A 24,533-nucleotide genomic window follows, 5' to 3' on the forward strand; every position below is an offset into this window, starting at 1 on the left:
ATTTCAATGCAGATATTTGTGCGATAAAACAATAAAGCATAATACTTTTAATATGTTATTTAACAGCTGTGATTGGACAATCTTTTTGCAGCGTTGCGAATGGGAACAGATACAATGTGACACCTCTGCGATGTGTCGGTGTTGACTTAAATGTACAAATGAAATGACTACTCACATTTTTTATTTATAGCCACTGAATTAAAAATACAGAGTGAAGAGTTAAAACAAAACATAAGCATACATCCTAAGATCCAAAGCACTTTAACATTAGCTGAAAACTATTGCGCTCCTCTGCAATATTCTGCCACCTGCTGTTGAAATGTGCAGGAATGGTTACCGAGGCAACCAAACACACTAACGAAAAAGGTGTTGCTGTAATGACTTGTGATCCTTGTTTGGTTGACTACATATTTTAAGGTCAAGTATAAAATCTGTACATTATTTAACAAACGGCTTCATGCAATTAAGTTATTCAACATTACAAAAACACAGACAAAATGCAGAAGAAAGAAAGTTATACAAATTTGGAACGACATGAGGGTAAGTACATTTTTGCTCTCTTCTTTAAGTGGGACAACACAACTGAATAAGCTCAAATATAGAATCTTTTACACCAGGATTCAAACAATATCATGTGTATTGTTGTTCAGACTGTATGAGATGTCCTCATTGTGTGTGCGCCTGTGTGTAGAGAGCATCAGTGATGATGTGAATCCCTTCAGATGCCCGCTACACTACAACAATCTTTTCCAGATGATGAACAAAGAAAGAAGTCAGAAGAAGCTGGTTTGTTTTCTTTACCCCATCAATAAATGTATCCAACAAGAATATAAAAACCCGTCCTGACTGAGCATTATGATGCTGTGCCCTCTGCCACGGCAGGAACACCAGAGAAAGATGGCTTTACCCATCCATGAGAAAGTGACGCATACACGCCGAATGACACAAAGCAGACTGATGGAGGAGGTGAAAGAGAGAGAAAGTAACACAGATGTCTCAAGAACTCCTCAACAAGGAAACCCGTCACGGAGGATCTATATGCTTAAAGGTGAGGAAACACACAATAAAACTGCATCAAACATCAGCTGGTCCCTTGACCTCACCCGGCCTTAAACGAGCACTGTGTGTTGTCTTTTATTTTTTCTTAGACCTTAATATTGATAAAGGAAGCATGAAGGAATACATCATGAAGAAACGTGAGCTGTTCTTAATGGAAGTAAGAATATACATACATACATGTTTTACCTGTAAAACCTGATATTCACGGTGTATTTGACGGTCTATATTCTAGTCTTATCTTAGTCTCTCTTTTTCTGTTAGTATTCTCTGACTGTAAAGAGAGGAGAGATTCAGCTACTGGAGCAAAAGGCTATTGAGGAAGAAAGAAAATTGACAAGAGCTGAGAAGTTTCTGGAAGAAAACACCATCTTGTTTGAAGACTTTCTCAAAGAAAATGATAAGAACTCAGTGGAGGCTATCAACATGTATTAATTATACAAACACACACAACGGAGAAACACATTTACTTGCATTCCATCCCTTTTAAGAGTATTTTCATGATGTGTATAACTATTAACTGTGTTTAGTGCTGAGCAGGAGACGAAAGTGAAGCTGGAGAAAATAGCTGAAATCAAGAAGTTCACCTCCAAAATAGTGGCGGTCAAGAGGTTCCAATTTGACTTCATACATTTTCCATTATCATCTCATGTCATCTTTCCAGCTTTTAACAGATTGATTTGTTTCCCCTAGTGATATCGCAAAGTATGAGGACATGTTAAATGAGTATAAAAAGTATGAAGAGTTTCTACTGATGCTCTCACAGTCAGAGAGATGCAAGAGCACAAGCTCTGGTGACATGCAAGCAATGAGTGATGGGAAACATACAGAAAAAATCAAAAAGATGTCAACGCCTTCACACAGATGTACGTTGAAAAAATAATATTGGTGACACAACAAGTACTAATGATAAACAGGTTTACAATCAGCTTGTTTTCTTCCATATACAGCTGGAGGAAGCCGAGTGATTCGTGAGCTTTCATCCTCTCGGGAGACTTCATCTAGAAACAAGTCAAGCCGGCTGAGCATTAAAACGTATATACAAACCATAACACTGACTGCACAGCTTTGCCTGTTTCTTTAATGACATATTTATGTATATATATTTTTCTTTTTTTCAAGACCTGCACTTGAGACTGACAGCTCAGATGGTGAGGTAAGGATTCATATTCCTATGCAAAACCTTAAAGTGGGCATAACATGTGGTTTCTGGCAATTTCATATTAATCTTGAGTACCTATAGAGTAGTATTGCATACTTCGAATATTCAATTTAGTTTGATCACATTTATAAAAGATAGATATAGCTTTACGATTTTTTCCGAAATTATACGGCGCGTGCGGGGGGGAGGGGTAGGCAGAACTAAAGCACATTGCCAACAAAACACAGACATCAGTTTCACTCACCGCATGCGGTTCATGTCCGTCATCTTTTAGCACTGAGACGGCTCCATATCAGTTTCAAACAATCTCAAAATGCAGAGCTATATCCAACATTTATATAACATTCATCACCCAAATGTAGTGAACAAACAAACACCTGAACTTCACGAACATATGCTCTCTCTCTCTCTCTCTCTCCTGCAAACAAGTGAAAGTGACGTCTGCGCATACTCCTTCTCCTGCTCTCCTTCTCCTGCTCTCCTTGCTGTCGCATGGGTGTGCCGCGGGCTTTTCCGGGAGATTTCTCCAATAAGGGACTAAGAAAATTGTTACGAAAGTTTTTTATGTTCAAAAAAAACTTTCTCAAACCTGTATGATCGCTGGCATAATGTATTAAGCACAGAAATACTACGTAATACGCCCAATGCGTGTTTTGACAAGTTGACCATGTCAAGCATTAGAAGACAGCACGTTTAACATTGTAAAGAAGTCAGAATGCATGAAACACCGTTGCAGGTCCCCTTTAAAATGTTATTCAAACGTTAAATTTATAGTAGTGATTTGTCAGGTTGTTTGTCACTGAAGCCAATTCTTTATGGCACTGAGCTTTGATTTATTTTAGAAGGAGCCAGAGCTGTTCTTCACGGATCCTCAGGAGCTGCTTAACGTGATGGCGGAGCTGGAAGAGCAGACCCTGTCTCTCATCCAGAACACAAGAGACACTGAAGAGTCTCTGGAGGACTTCAAGCAGACCGCTGAGCTCACCCAAAAAAAGATGTGCGAGCCATTCTTAAAACAGATTCTCCTACAGCAGATGATGCTGATATTATAAAGAACATTCTGTGAAAATATAACCTTGATATTTTTAATATTGATCGAGGGAGGCGACGTCAAAGTTTGAAATCATAGTAAAATTAACTCATAATTGGATTATGAGACATTAGCATGGATTTTGGGGGCACGCTCACATGTTTGTTTGTCTATGTATATGTAGAGAGTCTGAATCCAAACAGCTAAAAGAGCAGACTGATGTCATGATGGACACCATTCAGCAGGAAACAGAGAAAACAGCACAGCTGGAACAGAGATGCCAACTTTTCGGCTTTGGCAAGAACAAACCAGATGACCAGGTAAGAAAACAATGTGTCAAAGGTCTCATGAACTGACCTTGTTTATTGTTTTATACTGTTGTTTGAGGTCTAGCTATGATGTTCGCGTGATTTTTAAATAAAAAAACATAACATTCAAGAAGTAATAGGCTATTTTCTACACTGGTTTTGAGGCCAGGTCTGCAAACGCTCGGTTTTAATTGGCGTGACTTTATAAGTAAACGCCCACTGCTTTGATTGGATAGCAGTTTGCGTAGTTGGAGCATTCTGTGAATTTGGTTAGAGGCGTAACATTAGGTTACACATTAGCACCATTCACAGTTTTCGCAAGGCATCAGTATTATCTGGAGACCTCCTGTGATTTATAAATGACCTCCTCACGTTAGTATTTCATGTGACACATTCGCAAGCTTTACTCAAATTTACTGACTTATTTCCCGGATGTGATGGCAAGGCTTTGCGTATAGTTTGTATAGCCTATAGTTGTATTGCGTTTAATGATATATGACCGTAACTGTCAGCATTTGGGACCAGTGATCCCGAACCGGACAAAAGATCACTGTGATCGTGGGTCTCTGTATTCTCCACAACCAGGGATGGCACAATATTTAGATATCTTTAACGGCTTCTTTGTTTATTGCTTGCTCGCTCTACCTGGTTCCGTGTAACTTGTTACTTCAGTACTGTCATGCGCGAACCAGTGGGCAGGGCTAGAGAAGTAGTTGTTGATATTTTTCTGTGGAGGTGGTGTTCAACCTATCAATGTCGTCATAGATAGGTGCATTCCAGAACCTGGAGTTCGCTAAGCCTGGTGTGAATAACAGATGTAATCTTAGTAACAACAGCGTATTCAGTTCTGACACTTACATGATGTCCGAGTGAATACGATTCCCTCTTATATAACAAAAGCTCGGGTTAAAATTTTGATTTTAATTCATGCCTCCTTTAATGTTTCCTTTTACTCTGAAATAAACTCAGCATCAGTTACCATTTGGTTTGTTGCTTGTTAGCAACAGATTTCTTTTCCACATTTTGCATTTTGTAATTTACACATCTATAAGAAAGTGCAGAGAACCAGAGTGAATTTGACCTCCAGATTTACACAAGTAAGATGTATTTTTAATCAGATCCTTGTAGATTTGATAACAAAAGTATGTTTGTCAGTTATTGTTTCATTAATGTGAGTACATGTCAGTAAATTATAAAAGTGTGCTGTTATTAGAGCAGCTATGGATAAATCTGCTTTCTGTAAAGCTGCTTTGCAGTAATGCACATGAATGTCTATACTATTGTTTCATACTAGGTGTTTATGATGACTTCGTAACACTTTACCATAAGGTGGTATTTTTTAACAATTAGTTAATGCATTAGTTAACATAAACTAACAATGAAAATGGTTCGACGGCAGTCTTTTGTTGATTTTAGCAAACGTTGTAACTGTTGACATTGGTTAATGCACCATAAACTAACATGAACAATTGTATTGGCATTAATTAACATTAACAAGGATTAATACATGCTGAAAATCTATATTATTTAGTATTAGTTATGACAGTGAATGATGTGCATTTACTAATACAACCCTATTGTGAAGTGTAACAGACTTCCTTTCTCCATCCGAACACAATCAAGAGTATTATTAAATAATATCCTGCCTCTTTCCAGCTTTGTTATGGGGGCCAAGCTTCAAAATCTGCCTTCATCCATCATGAAAGCATTCCATATGAGTCTAGGGAACTGATTCTCAACAGGGGGGCCAAGGTCCAAAATTGGACCCCAGCTGACTTCCAAGGGGGACTCAGGATGACTGATAATTTTAAATGAGACGAAATGAGCATTGAAATACATTTTGCTTGTTGATGTAGTCCACACTAGATATGTTTTTCTTTCAGGACAACACTCTTGAGCTATTGAGTGGTAAAGTTGAGGAGGTGTTTCGCTGCTGCGTGGGGGAAACGTCAGCCAATCTGAGCATTCTGCAGATGCTGACCACCATCGAGGGAAAACTGGTGGAGCTCCTGGAAAACGCAGAAATGATTCCGCGAGAATGCATGAGTATAGCTGAACGCGCCCAAGAGAAAGAGAGGAGAATCAGGTGAGGTCTACATCTGAAAAACTGTTAAAAAATCTTCTCTGTCTGCTTGTACAGAATATATATATACAGTATATATACATTTCGGTTTAGACTGCGTGATGAGAAGATACGCTTGCAGATGATGCACCAGGAGGAAAGGCAGAGAAAAGCCATGGAAAGATCTAAGGCCGATAAAACCAACATCAAGAAAATCAAATAAGAGTCTGAGACGTACCAGACGTTTCCTGATCACGCGACTGCTTGCTTTAGATTCTTTGGACCAAGTGCGAGGATGGTCTATTTAGGCTGATTCTTTGTCATTTTATTTTGCACTGACATCCAAAATTATTATGTAGGTCAGTCTGTTTTTGACTGTTATGTGTTTTTTTTTTGGGTTGGGGTAACCCATTTTTCTAACACTCTGTGTTTGGTTGGTATTGTCAGCACAACAAAGCTTCACAGTCAGTTTATTACACAACACAGTGAAAATCACACAAGCATGCAAAACCAGGAAAAGGAATTAAAAATTGTTAAACGTATTTGGGCTCAACCTGTAAGAAAGGAGGCAATATACAAGTGCTATTAAATAATTGAACATACTGATTGACAAGTTCTACAATAATAAAACGTCTGCAAGAAAAAGAAAGATAAAACCTGTTGTTTCACATTTAATGAGTTTGTGTATAAATATAGACACATACTGTACATACACACACATGCACAAACAGTTTTACAAAGTAAATGGAAAAAGAGAAGGTGCGAGGAAAAAAAGAGAAACAAAAGTATGCATGTCAATGAATATTTGCACAATAGTGTAACAACTAAAAGATCTGTTATGAACATCATATGCAGTTCCTTACTACTCATGTGAAGCACTGTTACATGGAAACAACAAGAATATTGTTAACGCATTCATAGTAAATTCAATACTAAAGTAAATATAACAAGATGTGTATTGGTTAACTATGTATTTGAAGAGCCTGTTTCTTGTTTTCATAGGCTGCCGTAAAGCATAACCTGATAAATAGAAAACCTTTTACATCTCAAATATAACATGCACACATTAGTTCTTTGGCAGAGTGCTGGAATGGGGAAGTGATGTTTACGTTCTCAGCATCTTCATTATTGTGTGACTGTGTCAATCGATCTAAAGCAACAACTACATTATTACTCTCTTTCCTAATCCAACAAGACATGCTATGGATTTGTGAATACAGGCAGTCAGTGGTAATATTTTACTATAGGCTCCTTGCTAAGAAAGATGAGGGAAAGGAAACTCTCCGTCATCACGGGAATGTGTAATGTTCAGATGTGGAAGTTGTTTTTTTGGGACTCTGTTCATGAGTACGATGGGAGAGTACTGTGGAGTGGTAATGCCAGGGAGTTTCTGGACTGACTGTCAGCTGGACACGTGACCGCTTGGGAAAACTCCTCGGATGACGCGACGCTGATCGGCACTAGTGTTTTTGGGGTTCGTATGGGGAAGCCACTGAGGATGAACTGTGGCGCTTGTATGGACATTTTTGGTGGTCTAGACAAAAACAAAAACATACATCATTAAATAAAGTGTATATACATCGTGCAGCCCAAAATATAAATAATGAAGTCAGTCTTCTGTCATTATAAAACTGTGTAACTTTCTTCCATGAAACGTTCTGTTCGAGCGAAAGGAGACGGATGGTGACAGGCTCACAGAACGACAACAAAAGCACAATAAAAAGTCAAATGAGCAATAGAGGCTTACATTTTCTATCTCAAATCTCACTTGCACATTCAAACACACTTAAAAAAACATGAGAACAAATTTAAGGTCCGTAACAGCAAACCTTTCAACTGGTGTACAGCAATTCTTAAATTCTTCAAAATATCTTCTGTTGTGCTTTGCAGAAGAAATAAAGTCATACAGGTTTGGAAAGAGATATTTTTTTGATCTTTGCTTGAACTATCCCTTTCAATAGTATAAAAAATATCATTTTTTTTTAACATTGCCTTTTGTGTTCGAAAGAAGAAAGAACATCATATCTACAAAAAGTATAAGTTAATGACTTTTTACTTTTTTGGCAAACCAACCCTTTAACACTATTGATTGGTAGGCTATTGTTGGTATTATAGGTCACATAATGAAACAGGCAAAAAAAAAACATTGACTTTACTCTTTAGTTTCCGTGTCTTCACATGCTCCAGGTTTGTGCATGATGCTGAAGGGGAAAGCGGCTCCACTGCATGCCGTATAGCCTAGTTTACCGATGCGCGACTGACTCCTTATGCTGCCAGGTGGGCGACCAGGGCTCACCTTATAACCCGCGGCCTTGGTTGTGCCTAACGGCCGCCCGGGGCTGGTTTTAAAACCAGCAGCCTTAGTGGTGCCCAGAGGCCTGCCCGTGCTGGTTCTGTAACCGGCTAGTTTAGTAGTCCCAGTTGGCCGCCCGCGTTTCCCAGATCTTCCGGGCGCGGCCTTTTTTTTACAGTCCTTGGCTTTCTCGCTTTCCTGAAGGCCTGGGGGGCCATGAGGTTGCGGCTCCACATGGCAGCCATCCCTGTGGAATGATGTGGATTTGGGGCTAACTGGGGCTGGTGGGGTCAGGTAAGCGACACACATCTGCCGTGAGCGTTGAGGAGGCAACGACGCATAAAACTTGGTGGAGCACAGATCAAAGTGACTGGCCGCGAGTCTTCCATCCTCTGCAAAACATGAAGACCTGCCACTAACACAGTAATCCCCACTGCTGCCGGACACCTGACGCATCATCTTCTGTGGACATGAGCCAGATCCGCTAAGGGGTGAATAAACGTGACAATCGTGTAAAAAGGTAGCAAACCACATTTGATCAAACTTTAAAAATTCTGAGAAGATGTTTTTCCAGAAGATGCATGCATACTGTGCTTCTGTGTACTATGAAAGTTTTTTGTGAATGAGTGAACTGTTTGATTTCCGTATGCTTTTTGGATGATCATAAAAAAATTGTGTATTGTACTGACAGTGTCCTTACAGAATGACATATATTTCGTCTCATAAATTGCATGTTACTCGAGACTGAGATGTTTGGCAGGTGAAAAATATTACATACTTTGTTTACAAAATACACAAGGTTCTTCTCAAAAAGCTTTTATTTGAACCCATGAAACTGCAGATCTTGTTGTAAATGAGATTAGAAATCACTTTTAAACTCTTGTGCCATTAATACTTGTGTGCAGTTTTTGACTCACATATTTCATGTATATAAAATGTGTATTATATAGAACTGTTGTTAGAATTCATTACACTTACATTTGAAATCAATGCGTTTTAGTAAAGATTGTATGAAATCAATGAACAAGTGCAGAGATGAGGAATTACAAAGAGAGAACTCCAATGACTATCAACTGTAACACTGAAACATGCATTGTGTGTAAAGCTGCTTTGAAATGTATTGTGAACAGCTCTATAAAAATAAATGTAGACTGAAGTGAATATTCAGTGACTCTTAGCAGTCGACATGTCATATTGGTAAACACCTTGTCAGAGGGAAAGAAATGTATAATAAGCCTTTATGAACTTTAACGCACCAGCAGACCAACGACCTCGAAGCTAACTCACAAAATCCTCTTTAAAGTTTGTTTGCAACTATTTACAGTTTCTTTATAAAATATTCCAACAATATGTGTATGCTTAACTGATTTATAAAGGCTGTAGACATGTGAGAACCATAAGGAAAATCATCCAGCAGTCACACATCAGTAATACTGTGATGTTCGCATTAAATGTGATGTCTAGCATTATGAATGCACACAACTGTTTGTAGACACAACAAAGACCCTTCTGTTGTTCATTAAGTGTCATTCATTTAAAAGAGTGCAAGAGTAAAATATGGAAAATACATCTATATAAAGATGTTTGTCCATGCAAACATACAGAACGTATCAATTGGTGAGAATAACTGTACCTCGCTTTAATGTCGACAGCGGAGTGCAACGGGTTAAATGTGCAATTTTACTCCCATTTTGGCGATACGGACGAATATCGACTGCTTATGGTCGATTAAATCAAAACAGACTAATGTTCATCTTCAGCAAATGTCTTGAAGGTTTCCTTCTTGGTCTAAGTGATGCGTTACAAATGTAGCGGCAGCCATTGATATTAAATATTAAGATATCAAAAGAGAAAAGACGCATGCGCAGTGACTCCGGCGCGGGCGATTGCAGCACAGAAACTGAACATGGACGCAGATTACTCCGTCAGGGACGAAGTTCATAATTATGTTTATATAGGCATTTGCTGTTATTTTTTTTATTCAACGTCCATTAAAGTTTTTCAGTGTTTTCGCATTAAGTTATGCTCAGACCTTGACTCATACGATTGTCTGTAGGTAACATGCCAACAGTTACTTTTCTCAGCGCTGTGCAGTATAGATCAATAACAACTGTTTGCGATGACTGTATAAAGCATAGACTTTGCTCTGCCATAATGTAAAATATGTGCGTGGATTTAATTATCATTATGATGATTTACAGAGATAATGGTTATACCTCGATTTATAATTTTTTCTTGGAAGAATGGGTTATTGAACAAATACATAAATACTTAACCTACCCGGAATCTCAAATGGTAAGCTAATAATAATGATGATATATATAATTCGAGATGTGAAATATCACTCTTTAATATTGGTTTGTTTAAGCATTTCTTGAAATGTGAATTTGGATTTATGTAGCTATGAAACTGATATTCACTTTAGTTTGGATATTCATAACCAGTTAAAACTCATTTTATTTGTCTTTTCGGTTATAAAAAAAAACTACAGCATAAAATAAAATTATAATCATTGAAGTTTCGAGTGCAGACAGATGTACGACACATGAACTCAAATACAACAAACATGTACTGGATGAATTAACCTTAAAGATGATTTAAAATAATACAATTCATGACTGCTACCTTTTCATGAAAACAAATCTGAAACAATCATACTAAAAAAGAACCGAGGGCAAAGACATTTTTGTTGTTGTTGCTAAAATCAAATAGAGAGATTAACATTACACAGCAAACATGTACAAGGAAAAACACTTTATTTGCAGATGAAATTCACTATGCAGGGCCCTTTTCTAAAACATTCAGCATGAAAGATGCATACTAAAAGAATGTGTCTGGGATAATCCTCTTCTTTCTGCTCTACAAAACCTTGTATCGTCCCTTGCTGGTTGGCTGGTAGGAGTTTTGCTGGAAAAACAAGAAAAAGTAAAACAATTTCATAGTCAAACAAGATTTAAGGTAATAATACAACAGCATTTTAGTTTAAAAAAAGATGACAAGAATATAGTTTTTACTATGAGAATGAAGTCGTAACAAAATGATAATAAACTTGAGACTTTCTCCTATAGAGCTTGACTGTCCATAACATGACTTTAAACTCAAAACTTTAGTCTCCTATTTCACTGTCACAACATTTCTTTATGCAGAAAAATGCATTTACAAAATAAAAGAGAAGACAAATTAACTTACTAAGCGAATGAGTTCCTCTTTGATGAGGCGTGTGATTTCTGCTTTTGCCTTTTGGACAGCCAGCTCATTTGCACCTTTCCAAAAAAAATATTGAATAAGTTATACAAGAAAATCCCATTTGCTATATCAGCCTCACCTCTGCAAAGACAGACACCATTATAAAAATAATATATGGTCAGGTCCATAAATATTGGGACATCGACACAATTCTAACATGTTTGGCTCTATACACCACCACAATGGATTTCAAATGAAACGAACAAGATGTGCTTTAACTGCAGACTGTCAGCCTTAATTTGAGGGTATTTACATCCAAATCAGGTGAATGGTGTAGGAACTACAACAGTTTGCATATGTGCCTCCCACTTGTTAAAGGACCAAAAGTAATGGGACAGAATAATAATCATAAATCAAACTTTCACTTTTTAATACTTGGTTGCAAATCCTTTGCAGTCAATTACAGTCTGAAGTCTGGAACGCATAGACATCACCAGACGCTGGGTTTCATCCCTGGTGATGCTCTGCCAGGCCTCTACTGCAACCGTCTTCAGTTCCTGCTTGTTCTTGGGGCATTTCCCCTTCAGTTTTGTCTTCAGCAAGTGGATGTAAATACCCTCAAATTAAAGCTGACAGTCTGCAGTTAAAGCACATCTTGTTCGTTTCATTTAAAATCTATTGTGGTGGTGTATAGAGCCAAAAATGGTTAGAATAGTGTCAATGTCCCAATATTTATGGACCTGACTGTATATATATATATATATATACACAGTAATGTATATATATGTAAACACCAGTTATTAAACCCAAAGTTTCACATACTTTTTCCACCCTGCACTATGAATGTTTACATGTTGTGTTCAATAAAAACATGAAAACATCTAATGTTTGTGCGGTATTAGTTTAAGCAGACTGTGTTTCTCTATTGTTGTGACTTAGATGAAGATCATAACACATTTTATGACCAATTAATGAAGAAAACCAAGTAAGACCAAAGGGTTCACATACTTTTTCTTTCAACTGTGTGTGTGTATATATATATATATATATATATACGCGTATGAAAAATGAACTTGCAAGTCTATAGACCATTTAAATTATGTAAACATTGTTTTCCAAAACGCTCTTGAAACATCACTGGAACATTTGCACAAACACATAAGAACAATATATAAACATCTGAGTTGACACAACCTTCAGTGTAAACAAGGCAATCTCTGTTGGAAACATTCATTCTGTGAACAGGTTACTTAATAGGCAACTGGGGTGGCCGGGGGAGGTGTTATTGCTGGTGCCTGCCTGACCAACCCTCTAAAAATCCTGTGGCCACTCTTCGAGAGCAGGATGTGATTGTTTTCAGCAGAACCACACGTAAGATTGACAACTTTATTAGCTGTCCAAATCATACAATCATACATAAGGATTTGTGTTTAAATCTCTATGCTTGGATGAGTGTGAGACTCACTGCAACCCAAAGAAAATACTTATTTGTATAGACATACTCTCAATAGCCAGGTAGATCTTGCGTTCTCCCTCTTTGGGTTCTTTGCCTGGTGGGAAGTACGTTCCTCGTATAGTGATGGCCGCCTCAGAGTACTCGCCGATGCGCTGAAGGGCCTCTTTAGATGTGACTTTCCATCTAGCCGTCTGCAAAACAAAAAACGGTTAACTGCGAACCTGCCTTCTCGAGTCACAAACAGACGTAAACGCGACAATAAACATGACATAATACAAATATCAGACAATTTGGGTTTAACATATTAAGCCATGTTTTGGAAAACTGCAACAAGGACACACAAACTGTTCATAACATTTTGAATGACATTATAACATTTCTAACTGAGATGTACTGTATGTTATTTAAAGATTTAAATAAATGAAATATTTTGAACTTCTAATGATGTGGATTATTGTTGTACTTGGATCAAGCAGATAAAACACGTTCATTCTCAGTGTAAGCAGGGTCTGTCAAGACTTAAGCACCTGAGGGAAATCGTTGATTTCTAACTCCTCCTCATATCTCTTGACAGTCTCAGTGGCCTCGGCCGCTTGCCTCTCCTCCTCCAGTTTCTCCACAGGTGTGTAGTTGAGTTTAGCGTTGATCTTCTCTGCCTGCTGCTCTGCAATGGTCTTGGCTGAGACGGAGGGCGCAATTATCGTACCTCCTCTCAGAATGGCATTTGTTGCCTGCTGCATCACATCCTATATATGAGAAAGAATTACATTTTACATCTTCAATAATATGAAGACTAACAGCCAAACTGTAACGCGACCCATGCTCGGTTGGTTCAAGGTAGTCATTAATAACAAAATAGAAAGTTCTCTATAAAACATAACAAGCGTTTTTGAAACACCAGAAGATTAGTGATGAAACTTATCAGTTTAGTTTAAAATATTACCAATACATACAAGCGCATCAATGTGCATCCGTGTTGAATAGTTGCTAATCTTTTTACCTGCGCCTCTGCACCGAGATTCTTCTGTGCTTGTATTTTGAGAGCGAGTTTCTTGGCGATCTCCAGTTTCTGGATGTTTCCAGCAGACGGGGTGGCCAAATTACTTTGCCCTGACATAGCGGACACACCTCCGGAGACCCCAGCACCAGCGCCACCCGCAGCCCCTCCCGGAACCGAGAAATCCTTCACACGCTTCTTCGAGTTAAACATGCTCTCGATCTGCTCATCAATCTGGAGGGACACAACAGATTCACCATCACACAAAGTTCAATTCACTTAATGGACATAAAAGCAATGATTGATAATACCTGCTGAATGTGTTTCAAGTCGGATAACGTTTGACTGAGCATCGAAACACAACTAGGATTATTCAATTAACATAAGATGTTTAATTGTTTCTGATGTCAAATCTATGCCACATGTGCTATTGTTCTATTTTATTTAACTTTAGAAAAGACTTTCGGTGAATAGTCACTTAAATGTAATTGTGACTGTTTCACAAATGTGTGTTCACACCTCGGCTATTGAGAATAATGTTGGTCATGCAAGGACTTACGTCCAGAGCCGTGTCTTCATCATCAGAGTCATGCAGGCCTAACGCATGCTTCTGCAGCTTTTTCCTCTCGTTGGCCAGCGCATGTTCAGTCTCGTCAAACTTAAACCCTTTCCCAGAGAATCCACTGCTGCTCTTGATGGTCTTCCCCTCCTGCGGGAACAACAATCGGTGTTATGAATGGGTTTTCAGGGCGTTGCTTTAGGGCAAGGTGTTCCGAGTGGTTGCTCTGGAGAACTGCTTAGTAAAAACCCTGCCCTCAAGTCTCTGACATTCTGCTCTCTGTAAGACTGGACTATGAATTAATTCCACTTTGTTTTAACAAAACACAGAAATAACAATCGACAGCTCGATGTAACATCTTACAGCTTTCTGTTGTTCTTTAAAGCTACTCCACAGCAGCTCGAGCTCTGAAGGTACCGGTGATCCGGACAGCTCCAGAGCTTTGATGATGTCACAGGCATACCGGGCCTGGTCTGCAGTGATGAATGTGTAAGCATATCCCTAAAACACAACAGTCACACCTGAATTAGCCGTCTGCTGCTGCTTCTCAATGAATGTGTCATTGTTCTATCCTCACTTACTTTGTTACCCGCTCGACCTGTGCGCCCGGCGCGGTGAACGTAGTCCTCGTAGTGGTTCGGGCAGCAGTAATTGACCACCAGAATGAGCTGCTTTACATCCAGTCCTCGTGCGGCCACTGAGGTGGCCACCAGCAGCCGGCACGCTCCGTTCTTAAAGTCATTGATGATGCTGTCCCTATCGTACTGATCGATGCCTGTGTAGAACAGCGTTCATTTATCACATGTTAGACACGTTTCGCTTATGAGTTGAACAGATACAGATACCAATTATTTGCTCGATTATGTGCACGAAAGTAGAACCGATATTTATTGACTATTTATAGAAATAAAAATCCATGTATTATGCTGCTATGGCGCACTCAATGTCTCTAGCAAGCAGATGAATGCGAAAGGCAGTCTGAGAATGTTTAGACATTGGTTGGCCAGTCAAAATGAATCCCGGGACCTTCTTACTGACACCAGCCTCGATAAACTAAAGCAAACGGACTCAATAAATACTATAATTGACACTTACACTGTTTTAATTTATAAAGCAGCAGCAACACTTATGTTAACCATAGGCAAAATAAATGTAGAAAGTCTAATGAACGTAAATGGCAGGGGAGTGAATGTGGAATATGTGCGGTTTAATAGGCTAAAAAGAGTAATTCACTAAGGAAAACTGGAATAATAAAGTATCAGAAGAGTAACAAACTAAACTGCATATGCATCATTGGATTGGATAGTAAGTATGTTATGTCAGAATTATTACTCATATTTTGTCGTCCTAGATTATATAATTACCGCTGGTACAAGGGGGCCATTAGGTAAATGTTTCTTGAACACAAGAACATAACCTTAATGAATGAATTGAGACATTAATTTTAGCCCAAGCTTCCTCAGACGCTGTGTGGTCCTGCAGACAATTCTCAAAACGGCCACAAGATGGGGGCGTTCATCGATATATCAGATTCAGAAAACGGATACCCGATTATGGAAAAATCCTTAAAAATATGTAAACTGATATATCGGTTGATCTCTAGTTTGAAATCTGTATCAAGCAGGGACATCATAAGAAGCTGAGCGTAGAAATGCAGGACTCTCAGCATTACTTATAAATAAAAAGAAACAAGAACAATTACAGAAGTGTTGAGTAAGTAAATACATAACAATAAAAAAATAAGGATTAAAAAAGAAGTTTTGTCAGAATATAACAGTCAGTGAAGCAGCGCTTTTTTCCCTTCTGTTTAGAAAATGCAGCAAAAATGTATTACTAATTTAGCGCTGCTGAAACAAAACTAATCAGTTAAAATCCTGCTGTCTGCAAAGCCTCGACCTTTCACTTACACGTACCCTTGACTAGGCGTGAACTTTAGTCTCAGATGTGTGCTATGCTTAAAATGCTGCAACAGATATAAATTCAAAGCAGGACTTTAGGTTCTTTTTTTGGCAAGAATTTTTTTTACACCTGGGTGAACATTCGATCGTTGCGATCATCGGCAGGTGTTTTAACCCTGATTTTATCATTGATGTTCAAGACAATTACACAATTACATTTCAAGTTCATTTTGTCTGTACCTCCATGTAATGACATGCATGGGTATGATGCTTTCATCAGGTCTTTGAGGACACTGTCGGCATGTTCCTGTTTGTCCACAAAGATAATGACAGAACCCTTCTCCTGATAGTGTCCCAGAATCTCCAACAGCTTCAGGAACTTTTTTGACTCCTCTATTACGATCTATTAAAGCAGCAGAATAAAGATTACAGTGTCCAGCAACCACTTTCACTTCGGGCTTCTGCATATCAAGATCATTTGTATTGTGTCTTAAATGATCAATGTGTGAAATTTTGTCTTTAAAGTAAAGAAAAACTCATTTTATTTTTATCAAATGAAAACTTAATTAACTGCTGGCAATGAAGGATTTGAATTGTAAAAGGAACCAATTAGGGGGTTAGGGTTTCTACAGCATTTGGCTTTTCTGTATAGGACATCTGAGAAAAACAATAACACAGAAAGAGAGAGAGAAGGAACAGAATGTAGACACACAATAAAGGAAAACAATCTTGTTTCTACCAAAACACATTTAATTGCTGACTTACCACATGCTGTTCTACATCTGAACACACCACACTCCTGCCCCCCACCTGCACCTCGATGGGTTTGGACAGGATCCTCCGGGCCAAGGCTTCCATGGATCGTGGGAAGGTGGCGGAGAACATCACGGTCTGACGGTCTGGCCTAATGTTATCTATGATACGCATCACCTATAATTGAACAAATCACTGAATTCAAAGCCAACTCTAACCGCCCCAGTAGTTCACTCAAAACGTCATATCTATAATTAAGATTTATTAATTGTCATTACCATCCTACAGTTACTGCAACATAATCTTTGATCGATCAAAGGCAAAATGACAAAATCTGAATATGTACTAAATATACTAAATGCTCTTTTCTACACAATTACAGTCCATTATTGCTCATGATTTAGGACATTTAAGCTCTCGACGGAGTATCAAATGGGTTTTTTGTCACAAAAAGCTACGGTGCAGTATTGTGTCCTGTAATGCACTGTTATTATGATTTAAATTCAAACATTAAAGCACTAAATTTCAGAGAGACTGACCTGAGGTTCAAAGCCCATATCAAACATGCGGTCTGCTTCATCCATCACCACATACGTCACTCTACGCAGATTAGTGACTCGACCTGCGTGGCCAAACATAAACACATTTCATCAGAAGGGAGCGTTTACAAGCAGCTGAAAACCAAACAACTGGCTAACACAAGCATGGTTCGTTCTGAGACTACCGGCAGTTACTTTCATGTAAACACAATAGTGGCTGAAATGCCATTTCTGCCAGGTTTTTCTGGACTTGCGTACCATCTCAGGGGCACGGAGAACCTGTAAAATTCATAAGAGCCACATCATACATTAAAAAAGATGGAGCCGCCTCAAGCATTATCTGATCGGATTTTCTCCTATCAAAGAAACATATTAAGAGATTACCTCGCATGAGTGGAAACAAAAACGATACAGGCTTTTCTCACGGCATGCCATTACGTCACATCAGAACCGGCATTATAATCCAGACAGGTGTGACTAACTAAACTTTACCCACCTGTTTTAAGAATCATCCGTTTTCTACACTAGCCCTTATACTGCTGAAGGTTTATACGGTTGTCAAGATTTCCACAGCATATTGTGGATTTCCACAGTAACATTAATCAGGACAGAAAATATTTCCAGTTCTTACCTTAAGTGAAATATTACAGTAAGTAAAGACGGTTGGTCATTATGCACTATTTAAAACACTTACATGGGAAGCAAATGAGGCAACACGTATAAAACTGTATACAGTATATAGCGTTTTTTCACCTCAGTTTGACATAATTGCTGCTTATTTGCATAAATTAACTTGATATTTCATTCCTGTCGCGATTATATTAAACTGGCAACATCTGGCAACAAGAGCTTTTGATACTTCTACATCCAAACACAGGAATCATGTCAGTAACCTTATCCACCCAGGACACTTAAGTTTTTTCACAATTTTTTTAAAATGTTAAATTAAATAGTTTCCTGCAGTTAATAACTCTGTCACAAATACATATCATACATTTGTCCCCCATTTAAAGAGTGAGTAAACAAACAACTCAATCTCATCAGGACAAGAGAATGCAACACATCACATGTTTTATTACTTACCGCTGTTGGCACCCAACATGTCAATCATTCTTCCTGGCGTGCACACAATGATCTCTGCACCTCGCTTCAACTCAGCAATCTGGGTATGACAAAAGCAAACCAACAGCCAAGTAACTCATATACTCTCTGTAAGAGATCAAATTTAAGTCTTGTTCTACAAGAATAAGTGAGCAAAAAAATGTCTGCGTACCTGCTCACTGATGCCAGTGCCCCCATACACACAGACCACTCTCAACCCCAGAGATTTGGAGAACTTCTTGCACTCTTTAGTGATCTGCAGAGCCAGTTCTCGTGTGGGGGTCATTATCACAGCTTTAGCAGACAAAACAGACACGTCACAAACAACATCACTACCAGACGTTATTATTATTATCAGGATGAGTGTGATAAAGAAGAGATGAGGAGAACGTACTGATGGGACCTTCAGCCTCTCCCACTGGCCTCTGGTCTAATATGTGACGAAACATAGGAAGGAGAAAGGCAATGGTTTTTCCACTTCCAGTCTTAGCAATGCCGATGACGTCACGACCTGACATGATGGCGGGTATGGCCTGGGCTTGGATTGGGGTTGGCTTTTCATAATTGTGTCTTGTTGTCAAGGTTGAGGAAAAAGGGACAAGGACAGATTTTCATTAGAACTCATGATTACTTCCAGGTGTAAATCGCAAGCGACAGTACTCACTTCTTCAGTGCATTTAAAACCTTCATAGATATCCCACACTGCACCCATGTTTTGATAGGCTTCGGGCATCCTTTGCCTTTCACTATGATGCCCTCCAGCTCCAGGCGGTATTCATTCACCTCTGAAACACAGAAAACAAATCCATCAACAACTCAACAATACATTCCTTTAATTTAATGAGTTCAGATGGGCTATATATACGCAGTGATGGTTATAAGTTAACATACACCTAGTCTAGAAAAAGGTTATAAAAATAAGTGGAATTCATGTTTTTAAATTGTTCTGCCCTGAACGAGTTATGTCACATAAATCTATGTTGTGAACTTTATGTAAACCTGTTATTAGCGAATTAACAAAAAGAACCCCGTCTAAAACTGTACATATGGTAGCATTATGAACAGCACCTTTCATAATCAAATTATTTTTATGAGCCCCACCTGTGGGTCCTATTAGAGGGATCTTAGATCATCACATTATATATCCGCTCAAACTAGCTGTGAGAACATCCTTTAAAACTCCACACTAGCACCTTATCAATAAAGCGACACATGCAGATTTGTTTTAATGATGTTCTTCAACAGTACCTTCAGGAGTCATTTTAGCCTGCTCTGGCACTTCCACATAGAAGTTCTTGCGGAAGGATTCATATTCAATCTTCTTATGATCAACAGGCTCCAAAACTTTCCTCTGTTTGGTCTGAAAGCCTGTGAGGGCCGTCTGCAGATCCACCTCTTCTTCTTCTGATGAATACTACCACACACGACAGTAAACAAACCTGTTCAAACGTCTCTGTGTGTGTGTGTGTGTGTGTGTGTGTGTGTGTCAAAGAGACTTGATAATGACTTCAGTAATACCTCCATGGCATCCTGATCATTCTCCATAAGCTCCCCTTTCTTCTTGGTAGTGTGAAACATCTTCTTCGTCTTCATAACGGTCATCACTTTGGTCACCGACATACCTCCTTTCTATAAAAACATAAGTCACTTTTCACAGCTCTGCTTGAACTGTAGACCTTTTCAACAGACGTGTGCGCCTGATCTGCAATTAAAGTCTTCTCATGCTTAACATGGTCAACTTGTCAAAAACTAGTTGGGCATATTACGTAGTATTTCTGTGCTCAATACAGTGCCCCAGCGATCGTACAGGTTTTCGAAAGTTTTTTTCAAACATATAAAACTGTTTTGTAACAATTTTTCATAGTCTCTTATTGGATAATATTCCCGGAAAAGCATGCGGCACACCCACATGGCAGCATGGAAAGCAGGAGAAGGAGCATTCGCAGACATCACTTTAACTTGTGTGCAGGAGAGAGAGAGCACTACGATCGCAAAGTTCTGCTGTGTTTGTTTGTTCACTGCATTTGCGTGACGAATGTTATATAAACTGTGGATATAACTCTGGATTTGGAGATGGTTAGAAATCGATATATGGAGCTGTCCCAGTGCTAAAAGATGCCGGACATGAACCGCATGGGGTGAGTGAAACTGATGTCTGTGTTTTGCTGACAATGTGCTTTAGTTCAGCCTACCCCTCCCCCCCGCACGATTTCGGAAGTAATCGTACAGATGTATCTATCTTTTATAAATGTGATCAAACTAAATATTCTTCGAAGATTCGAAGTATGCAATACTATTCTATAGGTACAAGATTAAAATGAGAGTGGCAGATACCCCGTGTGTTACGCCCGCTTAAAATAAAGACTTTGTTGAACGGGTCCTGTATATGGTTGCATTTAAAGAAACCGTATGGTACACATTGAGCTTGGTATCGCAGTCTAAGTTCAAAATATTGGCTAACAAATTTAGCTGAGTAACAGTTTTTCTCGGTTTCTTTTGATTGTTTTCAGAAAAAATCTACAGGTTACGGAAACCGATAGGTGTCGCCATGCTGCAACCGAAGAAAACACATGCAAACACAAAAACACCTTCAAATTCACAAAGCCTCTTCGTTAGTTGGGTGACACATGCCCTGCAAATACTCGCAACACAAACAAACACAAAAACGCGCTGCAAATCCTCGCAGCACAAACAAATACATTTAATGCCCTGTAAATTGGCAACAACACAACGGAAGTGTTTCCAGGGGACTCAAATAACTAATGCACAATGGCTGGAGCGCGCTTCACCTCACTGTGGCCATATTCGTAGGTGGAGTTATAAATAAACAAAAATAAAATGCGTTTTTCTATTCTAGCCGGCCTATTTGAACAATTTAACGATTAAAGAAAACCATGAGACATTGTTAGCTGCACGGCACTTCCGTTGTGTTGCCAATTAGGAGCGCGTTTCTGTATTCGTTTTTGTTGCGAGGATTTGCTGCGGGTTTTGTGTTTGTTTGTGTTGCGAGAATTTGCAGGACATGTGTCACTAAACTAATTTAGAGGCTTTCTGAATTTGATGGTGTTTTTCTGTTTGCATGTGTTTTCTTTCGTTGCAGCGTGGCGACATCTATTTGCTTCTGTAACAGGTACTCCATTGTTTGTGAAGGTGTACCAGAAGTTAAGGGCAGTCCACGAACGTGTGCATGCGCAATAACGTTTGTTTATGTTGACGCTAAGAAACAGTCTATATTGAAAGCTTCTTCCACAGCAGTATGATTTTGTTTTGCATTGGATGACTAAAAGAGATGTTTATTTTCCGCATAATAAAACAAAATGCCAAGAGTATCATGCATTAGATTTCAAGTGTCCCGAAGTCACAGCTCTGTGTGACAAACAGACACAAATATTTCTCAATATTTACCCATGATCCCTTTAATCTTAAAATTGTGCTGCACATCCAAAACAAATCATACCTGTTTGGAATGACATGTTCTTAAATAAAATGATAAAGAACATGAATAATAATTTTTTGACCTTGTCATTTCCTCCTTTCATGGTGCCCATGTTGAACTTCTTGACCTCCTCTTTCACCTCCTCCATGTAGGCATCAAGAGGGTCAAGCTCCTCTCCGGCCTCCTCCTCCATTAGTTCGGTCACTTCTATCTCAGCGGCTTTCTCTTCCTCCACCTCCAACTCCTCCTCCTCCTCACCTTCCTGATCCACAGGGGCTGATGGCTCTTCGTCATCATCTGAACACACAGAAAAGTTTTTGAAGTGACCATTGTAAGAGCATAGCTGTAACCAAAAGTTAGTTTTTAAATGAAGTATCATAACAATCAAGAAAATCTGACCATCATCATCCTCCAGACTCCACTTCTTGCCCTGTTTCATTTCCTCCAGTTCTTTTTTTATTTCTCCGATGTTCTCCATGGCTTTCTTCCTCTGCTCCTCTCTCCATTTCTCGACACGCTCTTTTCTCTTTCTCATCTCCTCCTCCAGAGTGTTCTGGTCAAACTCTTGCTGCAGAAGTGAATGTTTTTTCAGTTTTATTACTTATCAAACTTGGATAAAACATGGGTAGTTGAAAAATTTACTGCAAATGTGTCCTATAATGAGACAGCAAAACGTAAAAAAAAAAAACCAAAAATGAAGATAAATCTCTCTTATTTTATTTTAAATTACATAATATACATACATATGAATCATATAAAATCATATATTAACAGTTTGTTTTCTACATATCTGCTAGGTCACACCACTGGACATGAGCGAACGCTACTTTAGATGATGAATGTATTAATTCCAAAATTTACCTGCATCCTGTGCTCCTTATTTTATTTCACTGATACTAAAAAGCGTTCTACCTTTACAATCGTGATTTTAGCAGCATTCGTTTCCAGTAAACATTTCCCGAGAAAAAGACTCACATCTTCAACCTTCTCCTCTTCTTTTTCCTCCTTGACTTTCTTCTTGTCTATTGACTGCTCTCCATTCTCCAACTCCTCCTTGCTGTTATAACATCAGACAATGAATGAACAGAGTTAAGCACTGTGAAAGAAGGGTCAGCAGTGAAATGTTTCTGGTGATTGTGGATATATTGTGTGGGTGTGTCTTATTTTGACCTTCTTCCTCTGCCCTGGCTCTTGCTCCGCCTGCGTTCTCGACTCCTTGAGCGTCTCCTGTCCCGACTCCTCGAGCGCCTAGAAAGAGGTGAGACAGAAATGTTATGAAACATAACTACACTAAATATAAGAAATGACGGTGCAGTTTAGGAGCGAATGTGACCTCTGCCTTTTTCTGTCTCTGGAGCGTGATCTGCGGCGGTCTCGGCTGCGTGATCTCTCTCTTCTGCTTCGCTCACGGTTCCGTGACCCAGCCCGATCATCTTTCTTAGACCGCTTTGAGTCAGGCGATCGGCTTTTAGATCTGCTGCCTGACCTCCCCCTTGAACCGGAGCGTTTCCTGTAATGTCTGCGACGAACACAATCCATATATAATACAGTATGTTCTTTGCTTTTCAAGCATATACTGCATATATTTTTTGTTTAAAATATATATCTTCATTTAGTAATTCCCTTTAAAGCTATACAATATATACATTTCCAAGAAGACAAAATAATAGCAATTTACTCCAATTATCATTTTAAAGGGTTTCACCAACCTGACTTTTAAATGTACTGTGTACTATATGTAAACATCTATGATGCATTGTGCTTGTTTAGGTTCAGCACTAAATTAAAAATAAAACTTGATATCCAGAATTCCCATTATGCATTTCTTAAATTTTATAAAATTGGTGTCTGTAAACTTTGTAGTACACATGAGTATTTTCTCTAAAATTACTGTTTTTAAAATGGCTGAATTCTGAACCTCACCTGTAAATCCTAAAATGTTTACTAGCTGATCAATCAATTCACTACTAGTTTCTTTATAAATACTACAGAATACTATGGTACACATTCACAAAGTGCAGTAATTACAATAATGAGTAAACGACAGATTATTGTAGTAAATGCGTACTAGAATTCTACGCTATTTACACATTTGGGGATCATCTGTAATCGTGTCAGTATAATACAATGCGCTTACCTGTAATACATGTAAAGTCTCAAAACTAAGAGCTTCCAAAGATCTCAAACAAATAAAAACACAGTTACGGAAACTCGTTGTTTGTTGTGTTGTTAGCATACAGCAGTGCAACACAAACACGTTTCAGTCTCTTAGCGTGAATAACTATTTTAATAATAAATGTTATTCATATGTTTCTGAAAATTTAAACACACTTCTAAAAGTAGAAATGAAACACATGGAAATGAATGTGCTAAAATTTACCGAGACTCTCTTCCCATGATGTCGCTGATAACTCCGCACAGACCGGATGCTGACCGATGATAACTTCCGCCTTTTCGTTATTTTGCTTTAGTGTTTTAATGTCTAATTTCATTTTTATTTATTTAAAACTTTTAACAATATGAAATATTTGTTATTAGGCAAATTTATGAATAAATAAACAAATATACTCTGTCAGGAATATTATGTAAAAGTCTGAAATTAGTTGTATAAAGTCTCTAGAGAATAGGCTTACTTTTATGAAGCGAATTAAAATTAAAACATGTCATTTCCAAGGATTTGTGTCCGTAAAATTCTAA

At 38.5% G+C, this 24,533-nt stretch overlaps 3 protein-coding genes across 6 annotated transcripts; 1 reads left to right on the top strand and 2 right to left on the bottom strand.

The window, feature by feature from the left end:
- The first annotated feature begins 13 nt into the window (after positions 1-13).
- On the top strand, positions 14-5,926 carry cfap100 (cilia and flagella associated protein 100). Of its 3 annotated transcripts, none has more exons than XM_056731848.1 (13): positions 14-540; positions 692-786; positions 883-1,048; positions 1,149-1,216; positions 1,321-1,484; positions 1,587-1,667; positions 1,750-1,922; positions 2,007-2,091; positions 2,179-2,212; positions 3,061-3,215; positions 3,433-3,568; positions 5,440-5,642; positions 5,733-5,926. In XM_056731848.1, exons 1-13 carry the CDS (start codon positions 498-500, stop codon positions 5,839-5,841), a joined length of 1,512 nt encoding a protein of 503 aa, XP_056587826.1. In that variant the 5' UTR covers positions 14-497; the 3' UTR covers positions 5,842-5,926. The 3 variants fall into 3 exon arrangements, with proteins under 3 accessions (XP_056587826.1, XP_056587827.1, XP_056587828.1); XM_056731849.1 differs by having other exon boundaries at positions 3,064-3,215; XM_056731850.1 differs by having other exon boundaries at positions 501-540; positions 651-786.
- Positions 5,927-6,071: 145 nt separating this feature from the next.
- c19h5orf24 (chromosome 19 C5orf24 homolog) lies at positions 6,072-9,763 on the bottom strand. Its single transcript, XM_056731852.1, has 3 exons — positions 9,545-9,763; positions 7,775-8,395; positions 6,072-7,152 (listed from the first exon to the last, which is right to left on the bottom strand). The coding sequence occupies exons 2-3, from the start codon at positions 8,368-8,370 to the stop codon at positions 6,960-6,962; spliced, it is 789 nt and encodes a 262-aa protein (XP_056587830.1). The 5' UTR covers positions 8,371-8,395; positions 9,545-9,763; the 3' UTR covers positions 6,072-6,959.
- A 587-nt stretch (positions 9,764-10,350) lies between these two features.
- Positions 10,351-24,265, bottom strand: ddx46 (DEAD (Asp-Glu-Ala-Asp) box polypeptide 46). Of its 2 annotated transcripts, none has more exons than XM_056731605.1 (23): positions 24,217-24,265; positions 23,170-23,355; positions 23,007-23,084; positions 22,812-22,893; positions 22,236-22,404; positions 21,919-22,133; positions 19,919-20,029; positions 19,649-19,814; positions 19,065-19,185; positions 18,795-18,970; positions 18,573-18,694; positions 18,383-18,461; positions 17,300-17,382; positions 16,773-16,937; positions 16,248-16,410; positions 14,691-14,884; positions 14,473-14,610; positions 14,110-14,259; positions 13,554-13,784; positions 13,081-13,299; positions 12,600-12,744; positions 11,101-11,174; positions 10,351-10,818 (listed from the first exon to the last, which is right to left on the bottom strand). In XM_056731605.1, the coding sequence occupies exons 1-23, from the start codon at positions 24,231-24,233 to the stop codon at positions 10,771-10,773; spliced, it is 3,132 nt and encodes a 1,043-aa protein (XP_056587583.1). In that variant the 5' UTR covers positions 24,234-24,265; the 3' UTR covers positions 10,351-10,770. The 2 variants fall into 2 exon arrangements, with proteins under 2 accessions (XP_056587583.1, XP_056587584.1); XM_056731606.1 differs by lacking the exon at positions 24,217-24,265 and adding an exon at positions 23,974-24,210.
- Between the last annotated feature and the right edge of the window lie 268 nt (positions 24,266-24,533).

This window comes from Triplophysa dalaica, chromosome 19 (assembly GCF_015846415.1).
Source record: "Triplophysa dalaica isolate WHDGS20190420 chromosome 19, ASM1584641v1, whole genome shotgun sequence".
Taxonomy (NCBI): domain Eukaryota; kingdom Metazoa; phylum Chordata; class Actinopteri; order Cypriniformes; family Nemacheilidae; genus Triplophysa; species Triplophysa dalaica.